Below are 9,915 nucleotides of genomic sequence, written 5' to 3'. Positions count from 1 at the left end.
GGTAGCTGAAACTACTCCCCCATTTATTATTATGTAAATCCTTGCTGATGGGCTAGTCTGCCTGTTGCAGGGGGTGACCTGCCTAGGGCTATGCTATGGGTGCATCCCAGATCAATAAAAGCTTGGTGAGGCCTGAGCACAGGAGAAGAAGTCCTTCGGGACTTGCCGCCTGGTCCCCCAATATTGCAAAATTATCTCGTCTTTTTCTCTCATTTGTTGTGCGGCTCCTCTTTCAGATACCGAACCCTACTCCACGCGAGTCGTGGAAGGAAACACTCAACAGGAGGAGAGAAAGGTCTAGATCGCCTCTCTATGCCTCAGTTTCTCCTTTAGAAAGCAGGGGATAATGGACTGTTGTGAGGGTACATTAAGTTAATATTGCAAAGTGCCTAGAACAGTGCCCGGTGTGAGGGGGTGCTGTTCAAAGCGTTTGTCAGATCGGCCCACAGGAAAGGCCAAGTTGGTGCAGAGCCTAAGGCTGGAATCCAGGGGCAGGGCCTGGGCCAGAGAAAGGACGTGGCCGAGGTTGGCATGGAGGGGCCCCTGGATCCCGGGGCTGAGCTGAGCCTTCCATGGAGGGAAGGGCTGGGGAGGCAGAGTGAGAAGGGCTTGCAGAACCACCTGAGGGGCAGGGGGCAGGGCAGTGGGAGACCAGAGAAGTCTCAGGGGGCCTGTGACGTCCCCCGGGAGCATGCCTCAGTGCCCACGCCGGCCTCTGAGGCCCCTGCGCTGGCCGACCCTTCGCACTGCTCCCCGCTCAGCGCCAGCAGCACGCCCAGCCGGTGCTAAGCAGACACCCCAGAGCACCCCCCTCATCCTGCTCCCACCTCCCAGCCCTAACTCCAGTTTTGCCTTAGTAACCAGCTTTGAAACAATCTGTCTTAATGATTCTGTCCCTAGTCGTCTTGTCCCACAGGCCACTGATTTCATTCTGCCTTCTAGCCGTTCTCACCTGGCCAGCACGCCCTCCTGCCTGAGGCAGCGTGAACTCCGGAGCCAGCCTTCTGGGTCTAAGTCCTAGCCAGCCAATTAACTGCCAACCTCACGGAACCAGTTCATCTCACAGAGCCTCAGTTTTCCTGTTTGCCCTGGAGATGGATATACCTGAATCTGCAGTGTGCTGGAGGCTCGGATCCCTGCTGCACACTCACCTCTGTCCTGAGAGCCACCTCCCACTCCTCACCTCCTCCAGGGAGGGCAGGGCCGGCAGCCAGAACACTGTGAGGGGGGCTGCTGGAACCTCTGGCTTTGTCCCCTCCATGTGCCATCTCTCTCCTACAGTTTGGCACACACCTGGGTTTATCCCTCCACTTCTCGCCTCCTTGTTTGGGGTCCTATCCCCCTGGGCCAGCCCTGACCCTCCCCCCACAAGGCTACAGGGCCTGTATGCACACACCCGTGACCATCGCTGCCCTGCACAACTGGGACCAGTCGTGGGCCCCTTATCACACCAGGGAGGGGCAGGAAGAGGCTCTTATCCAGGGGTCCACAGATCCCTGTGTGAACCTGAAAACTTGAGTCCCAGAGCCTCGATTTGGAGGGAAGATATAGCCTGCTTGTTTTCACAGACTTCTAGCTGACAGCCTTCCCTCTCATGATGGTCGGAGGCCACGGAGCGCGGGAGGGTTCCCTGGTAATCCTGTTTCCTTTTATGTGTTAAGAACATTCTGAGGCTCATCTAAGCCTTAGATCCTAAGGCGCAGAAACGGTTCCACCGCTCCAGGTCCCAGTGCTGTCACCTAGCGCCCCCCCCTGGGCCTTATTTTAAGTCTGTAGATTGTAAATCGATGTTCTTGTAAGTGAAGCTCTTGGAACAGAGGCCGGCACACAGGGCCGCAGCTGGCATGACGGCCACTGGCCCACACGTCCCGCCTGCGAATGGACGCTGGGCGGCGCCCGTGGCCTGCGGCGGGGAATTCGGGGTGGGCGCGGCCCGCCAGCTCTGCGCACCCAACGAAACTGAGCAAGAGTGGAAATCCCGAGCCAGGTTGCTGGCTCCTTCCTCCTCACCCTCCACTCCCGCCGGGGCCACCCGATTGAGCCTCGCCAAGGGGCCAGGGAGACCCCCTCCCGGGAGACACCCCCCCCCCCCCCCAGGGAGACCCGCTCCCGCCCGCGATGGACCGAGCCAGCGGGGTGTACCTGTCGGCTCGGGTCCCTGCCCGCACGGGGCTTGCCTAGGGGGGACCTGCCCGGGGAGCCGAGCGCGAGCGCCAGCGGGGACCCTCAGGAAGCTGTGGCCTCGGCGGGGTTCCGGACGGGCGGGGGTGCGGGGGTCACCCGCCAATGTCTCGTGCCCCGCCAGTCCCCCGCGGTCCCCGCCCGCTGGCCGCTCACCCCGATCCGGGGGCCACAGTGGGAGGCGGCAAAACCGAAGACGGCTGGTGCCCAGCAGCAGCGCCCCCTCTGCCCGGCAGTTGGCCTGGAGTTGGAGCGTTCTTGGGGCAGTTGGCGCTCAGACGCCACGGGAAGGTGCGAGAGGTCGGGTAGCAACCGGCAAGCGCCCTCCTGCGCAGATCCCGGGGCGCGCCAAGGCCCTCGCAGTAGCCGCTCCAAAGCTCTGCGCCCGACCTGGAGGGCGGCGGGTCCAGAGCTCAGGACTCACTGACGCGCCTCGGCCGCCGGCCCCTGGCACGCCCTGCGTCCTCCCCTTTGCCCTGAGCTCAGGCAGCGGTGGCTGGAGCCGCCACCCCCCCCCCCCCCCATGCCGACTCCGGTGCGCTCTTCGCCCTCCCCCAGGTCTGGGCGCCTTTGTGCGCGGGGCGCGCCGACCGCTTGGCCAGCACTGGATGCTGCAGATGCTGCTGCCACCCCCTCCTCCACCACCGCCCGCTCCCCGCCTTCCAGGCGGGCCCGGAGGCTTTGGTCTGCAAAGTTTCTGTTGAGAAATCAGCTGACAGTCTTATAGGAGGGCTCTTGTAGGTAACTAAGTGCTTTTCTCTTGCTGCTTTTAAGATTCTCTCTTTGTCTTCAACCTTTTGCATTTTAATTATGATGTGTCTTGGTGTGGGCCTCTTTGGGTTAATCTTGTTTGGGACTCTCTGCACTTCCTGGGCTTGTATGTCTATATTCATCACCAGGTTAGGAAAGTTTTCTATTATTATTTTTTTAATATAAGCTTTTAATTCCTTGCTCTCTCTGCTTTCTGGCACCCCCACGATGTGAATGTTGGTATGCTTGAAGCTGTCCCAGAGGCTCCTTATATTATCCCCATTTATTTTTTGCTGTTTTGCTTGGATGTTTTCTGCTGTCTTATCTTCCAGATCTCTGATTTGACCTTCTGCTTCATCTACTCCACTGTGGATTCCTGTAATGTATTTTTCATTTCAGTTAATGTAGTCTTTATTTCTGACTGGTTCTTTTTTTCTGGTTTCTAGGTCCATTTTTACATTTCCTAGCTCTTTGTTGAAGTTCTCATAAGTTCTTCTACTTTTCCTCTAAGTTCATGGAACATCCTTACAAGCAGTCTTTTGAACTCTGAATCTGGTAGATTGCTTATCTCCACTTTGTTTAGTTATTTTTCTGGAGTTTTAGTCTCTTCTTTCACTTGGGACATGTTTCTTTGTCTCCTCATTTTGGCTGTTTCTCTGTGTTTGTTTCTATATATTAGGTAGAGCTGTTTCATCTCCTCAGCTCGGTAGAGTGGCCAGGTGCAGTGGTTGGCAAACTCATTAGTCAACAGAGCCAAATATCAACAGTACTTCTTCAAAATAGACTCACCCAGGCCGAAAACTGACTTCTGCGCATGGGCCACGAAGTTTCAATCTCACTGCACGTGCGTGCCTGCACGTGATATTTCGTGGAAGAACCACACTCAAGGGGCCAAAGAGCCGCATGTGGCTAGCGAGCCACAGTTTGCCGACCACGGGCCTAGTGTACTAAGTGACCTGTAGAGTCCAGTGGCTCAGCCTCCCCAATCACCCAAGCTGTTCATTTGAGGTGTGCGCCCCATGTGGGCTGTGTACACCCTCCTCTTGTAGTTGAGCTTTGTTTGCTGTTGGCATGGCAATGGGAGAGATTTACCACCTGACCAGTCAGCTGGAAGAACTGGCTGTGACCACCGACACCAATCTCCGAGCACAGTGGAGCAGCAGCTGTGCAGTGGCCTAGCCCACAGAACAGTACTCACTTCAGCAAGGCTCTGGTGTCCACTGAGTCTGCCCCTTGAGTGTGTCGCTTGTGGAGGTGGTTGCGTGGTGGTACTTCAATGTGATCTGAAGCTGTCTACTGGGTGCCTGGCTCTGGGGCCACCCAGGAAGTACAGGCCAAGGTCAGCCATTGCCTGTGTTCTGCCTGGGGCCACCCAGTATGAACTACAAAGCGATCTGCAGATGGCTGCTACTTGTGCTGGGCTTGAAGGTGCCCAGGAAAGGTCAAGCTGTGAACCCAGGCTGGCTGCTGTTAGTGCCAGGCCTGGGGCCACTTAGGGAGAGGTACAGGGCTTGCTGAGGCCAGATGCTGCTTAGTTGAGAGATTTTGGGAAAATCAGAAGCATGAGCCAAGACAGGCTATTCCTATAGTAAAGTCACTGGAAACAGCTAGTGTGGGCCTAAAAGTTGGGTGGAGCAGGGCCTCAGGGAATCACCAGGGTGGGCAAACAGTGTGAGCTTAGTTGATGGTGTTTCAGAAATGCTCCTGCCTGCTGGCTCTGTGGACGCAAGGCTCAGCAAAGGAGCAATGGCCTCTGCCAGCACTTCTGTCTGTGAGAAAGGTACCCCCCACCCCAGTCTTGCCTTGATGCCTGATAATTCCGTTCCTCCCCATGTGTCTCTGGTGCCTTTCAAGCTGCTGCCCCAGTGTTGGAGCTCAGAGGAAGTGAGTCTGAGGAACTGCTTAGGACTCCAGCAGCCCTCTGTCTCACTGAGCCATAATCCCTGCTGGATTTTATAGCCAGAAGTTATGGGACTTCTCTTTCTGGCACTAGAACCCTGGGCTGAGGAGCCTGGTTTGGGGCTGAGACCCTCTCGCTCCTCAGGTGGCACCTCAATGGCTGAGATATCCCTCCCATTTTAAAAAATACATATTTTTATTGATTTCAGAGAGAAAGGGAGAGGGAGAGAGAGATAGAACCATCAATGATGCGAGAGAATCATTGATTGGCTGCCTCCTGCACACCCCCCACTGGGAATGGAGCCAGCAACCTGGGCATGTGCCTGACCCAGAATTGAACCATGATCTCTTGGCTCATAGGTCAAAGCTCAACCACTACCCCAGCTCCACCAGCTGGGCCCAATTTATTTATTTATTTATTTTGTAGTAATCCTCAGCCAGGGATATTTTTTTTCCATTGATTTTTAGAGAGAGTAGAAGGGAGGGAGTGGAAGAGATGGGGGGAGGGAAGTGGAGAGAGAGAAACATCGCTGTGAGACACATTGATTGGTTGCTTCCTGCATGTGCCCTGACCGGGGCCAGGTGTTGAAGCTGCCACCCAGTATGTGCCCTTGACCCAGAATTGAACCCGAGACCCTTTGGTGCATGGCTGATGCTGTAACCATTAAGTCACATTGGCCAGGGACCTATTTTTATTTGCCACACATGGGTGTGGGACCAGCTTGTTCCTGTCTCTGCCCCTCCTACCAGTCTGGATGTGACTGTGTCTTTAATTCCCTAGTTGTAGGACTTCCCTTCAGCCACATTTCAGGTGGTTCTGAATGATGGTTGTTCTGTGGTTTAGTTGTAATTTTGATGGTTGTGGGAAGAAGTGAGTAACACATTTACTTGCACCTCCATCTTGCCTGGAAGTCCCCTCCTTTTTCTGAAGCATGATTTATCATAGTTTATTTCAACTAGGACCGTGGTCGGCAAACTGCAGCTCTCGAGCCACATGCAGCTCGTTGGCCCCTGGAGTGTGGCTCTTCCTAAGCCTTAGGAGGACCCTAATGAAGTTAATAACAATGTACCTACCTATATAGTTTAAGTTTAAAAAATTTGGCTCTCAAAAGAAATTTCAATCGTTGTACTGTTGATATTTGGCTCTGTTGACTAATGAGTTTGCCGACCACTGATAGGAGGTACAATCTCTCAGGGGTTTTATAGTTTAAAACACTACCATCACATCATGTAACTACATAAAAAACAGTGCTATAAATGGAACTGCCTGGCTTACACCATATAGATTTCTGCACAGTCTTTATGGTATCTAAACACACACACACACACACACACACACACACACACACACACACACACACACATCTTCTTCCTTTGTTCCAATTTAAAAAAAAAACCCACAAGAAAATAAAACATGCAGTCAACTTAAAAGTTAGGTTGAAAGAATGTTAAGTTTCTTACAGGCCAAGTGAATCAGATCTTATTTATTTTTTTATAAGACAATTGGGAGCCATTCTTTGATGACTGAATTTGCAAGGTCTGTTGGAATCAGAAAGACTGAAGCTAAGGGAACCACTGAGAATTAGAAAATATTGAGCTAGCAAAAGCAGTGCCTGCTGGAATGGAGAAGAGAAGAGTAAGTTCAAGAGATATTTCTAGGACAGAATGAACAAAAGTGAGTGACTGATTTGGGGTGTAGGGTGGGTGATTGGGAAGGAATGTATGGGTAGCCTTTCAATCAAAAGCCTTCTTGAAATCAGCTAGCAACGGCTCGGATGGAGATCTTAAATCGTGACCTCAATGAATGAAGCCCCATAAGCTCTATCTCCCTTAACCCTTTCTATTGTCAGCAGCAACAATTGCTTCCCTCAAAACTACCCTTCCCCCAGTCGCCTCCATGGAGGCTTGTGTGCACCTTCCAGTAGGTTCACCTCCCTAAATTCTCTCAGTCACCTCAGTGAGCCTTGATCATGACCTCCCATTTTTTCATTTCTACTCTCCGTGCTGCCCCTCACCATATTTCTACTTTACTCAGAAGGAAAGGAACCACCTAGTTTTCTCTGTTTCCTGGGCAATTAATTACCTATTAGCCCTTGTTTGACCTCAGTTCCAGGACTTTGGTGGCTCAAGGCTGAGAGGAAGCATGGGTGGGGGTGGGGAACAGGGAAGATGACCAGCGGGGCTTGGGTGCAAGGTGGGGTACCAGTCTTCAGACTGGTGGGGTCGAGCAAAGGAACCAGCTGTGGAGGGCTGAGAGGGAAGAGCATAATTGTAAGGGTGAGGAAAGCAGGTCCCCGGTGGCGATGGTGTGGAGTAGGAGTAGGGACAAGCAGGGGACTCGGGCAAGAAACCAGAGAAGGTGGCAGGAGACAGATGGGCCAGTGGCTGGAGCAGTGACCGCTCTTGCTTCCTCTGCTTAGCTCTGCGGTTCTGGAACCAGACCTGAGGAGGGGGGAGAATAGCCATGTCAGAGCCCTCCTCTCAATTAGGTGGCACTGTTACATGCGACTCCTCCCCAGTGGCAGAAGGAATAGGCACAGGGCATAAATGTCTCCCACATCACCACAGGAAGTAACGCTCTCCAGGAGCCATGTCTGCGCCAGACCTACTGACGAAGTGAGATGCACACTGTTATCCCCAACTTGTATCTACATTTGCCCTACTGTAACTTTGGGTAAGAAACGTTAACTTGCAACAAGAAGGAGATAAATATGACACCATGGCATTTCTCCCTCCCCAGAGAATAGGACAGTTCCCCTAGGGTTATTAGACATTCAGACAATGGACAAGTTGAATTGTTGCAGACAGGGTTGGATTTAGGGTTGGGTTTATGCTTAAGATTGATGAACTCCACAGTTAGAATTGAGGGAGCCTCAGGCTGGTTGGGTTTTGAGGCCATGGTTAGGGACAAGGTTATGTGTCTGTATGTAGGTGAAGAGTTAAGATTGAATTTCTGTTGGAATTCACATCACTGTTAAGGGTGGGGGTAGGTGCTGAAATGCAAGTTTGATTAGGTTAGCACTAGGGTTAACTCAGGGACACTCCCGAGCAGAGGAGGTTCTGTTGTCTGTTGGATGGGCTATATTTTGGTGAATTTTAAGTTGGGGTCATGATGCCTGTGAGCATGTGTGTCCCAGTAGTTCCTCAGCCCCCAAACCGCACTTCTTCCCAGAATCCATCACCTGGATTCTGGCCTCGCTGAGACCGGTGTCCCGGGCCAGGTCCTCTCGGGCCCAAATGTCAGGGTACTGGTTCCTCCCAAAGGCTGTCTCCAGCTGCTCCAGCTGTGTGGGGCTGAAGGTGGTGCGGTGGCGGCGCCGGGAGTGCAGGTGGCCTCTCTGTCCTTGCGGGGAAAGCCGTGGTGTCCCCACTCCCACACCAGAGAGGCTCCTGCAGGGCTGGGCGCTCAGGTCTGAGGAGGGAGGGAGGGAGAGATGCTACCCAGTGGACCCACCGTCCATTCCCGACACTGGTGCTGTCCCCGCTCTGCTCAGAGCCTCCATGCTGTCCATATACACTCTGCCCCGACAGAAACCCTGCAGCTTTCATAACCAGCTGGACCCAGCTCAGCCTTGGCCCTGCTTCACCTCATGTCTTCTAAGCCAGGCTGCCTCTCCGCGTGGGATCCACTCTTCAGACTCACTCTTCCTCCTGGGCACTCAGCTCTGGCAGCCTGGCCTCTGCAGGGCATGCCCACCCCATCCCACTCTCCAGGTCCACCCCCTGCAACGCGCCGCCTCCTGTGTCTCACCCTGTGGCTGCCCTATTTGCTCTGACACCCAACCAACTGTCCAGGTCTCTAAGACCCATTACTTGTCCCTGTCTTAGGGCTCACGTTCACGGAAAGCTTCGTTACACTGCTCCTATCCTCCGCACCCCTCCCAGGGAAGACAAACTGCTCCCCCTCTTCCGCTCAGACACACCCTCCCCTCTTCATTTCATCTTCTCCCTTATTCCGGCCCTGGCTGGGCCACTCGGCTGCAGGAACCTGAGCTCGTGGGAAAGGCTTGTCTGTCCTTCCCACAGGCTCCCTAAGCCCCCACACTAATTAGTCTGAGAGCCAGCGGGGAAGAGAGAACAGGGAGAGAAAAGAAACACCTGGAAGGCACTCGCTGAGAAGAGGAGGTGTCTGGAGCTGCGGCACCCCATCCCCATGGGGACCCAGGGGCCTGGCCCCGCCCAGTGCCCACCTTCGGCCTTGGGGACACGGATGCCTTGAGCCACTGGTCCCCTCTCTCCTCAGATCCCAAACCCTGGCCCCTCCAGCTCCCTCCTTCAGAGAAGGCGGTGCAGTGGGCAAACTGAGGTCAGAGCCAGGAGACAGGCCCAGCTTTCCCCGTGCCCACACCAGTGAGGTGAGCCGCTCAGCAGCTCAGCAGCGCCAGGGAAGGAGTGGCCCAGGCTTTCCCGGGTCCGCATGGCTCTAACATTGCAGGGCTCTGTTCTATTCCTTCTCTTCACCTTCCTTGTGTCAAACCATTGCCCCACGGAGCCCAGGCATGGAGCCCCCGCACCTGCCGCCTCAGCAGGAGCGCCCCAGAGATTCACTCACCCACCGTGGAGGTCTGAGTCCTGGCGGCTGGGCAGCTCTCCAGCCAGAGGCTGCTGCAAACTCGCCCCTTCCTTGGCTTACCCTGCTCACGCCTCCCTTCCACTTCCATGCTGAACAGCAGCACCCTGGACAGTCCCGGCCTGTGTCCGAGTCTCTAAGAGTCTCTAATCCGGGGCAGTCTTTCTCTCTTCCTGTTTTCCCTCTATGCCTGTTACCACGCTCTGTCTCCCTCTGTTTATACCTCTCTCGAGTCTCTCTCTGTAGATATAGATAGATATCTCTGTTTTTTTTTTAAATTCCCCAGTTCTTTGCTTGAGCTTCACCTCTTTCTCTGTCTTGCCCTCCCCCTGTTTGTTTCTGCCTCTGTTATCCTCTCCCTGCCCCTTCGCTCCTGCACACCGTTCTCCCTTTGCTCTCAGCTGCCTCCTTGCCCAGCTTGCAACCCCACACCACCTCTGTCTCCCGAGTCTTGAAGGAATGACCTCCTCCTCGCCCTGTGGGCCCATCCAATCACGGCCTGGTCACCAGAGCCC

The 9,915-nt window shown here is 54.3% G+C and overlaps 1 protein-coding gene across 1 annotated transcript; it reads right to left on the bottom strand.

Annotated features, from left to right (window-relative positions):
- Nucleotides 1-6,933: 6,933 nt before the first annotated feature.
- On the bottom strand, nt 6,934-9,491 carry PROP1 (PROP paired-like homeobox 1). The gene is made up of 3 exons (XM_059695122.1): nt 9,383-9,491; nt 8,013-8,242; nt 6,934-7,272 (listed from the first exon to the last, which is right to left on the bottom strand). The coding sequence occupies exons 1-3, from the start codon at nt 9,489-9,491 to the stop codon at nt 6,934-6,936; spliced, it is 678 nt and encodes a 225-aa protein (XP_059551105.1).
- Nucleotides 9,492-9,915: the final 424 nt, after the last annotated feature.

This window comes from Myotis daubentonii, chromosome 5, assembly GCF_963259705.1.
Source record: "Myotis daubentonii chromosome 5, mMyoDau2.1, whole genome shotgun sequence".
NCBI classification, from domain to species: Eukaryota; Metazoa; Chordata; class Mammalia; order Chiroptera; family Vespertilionidae; genus Myotis; species Myotis daubentonii.
Note: the sequence above shows the minus strand (reverse complement) of the source record. Positions and strands in the feature narration are given on the sequence as shown.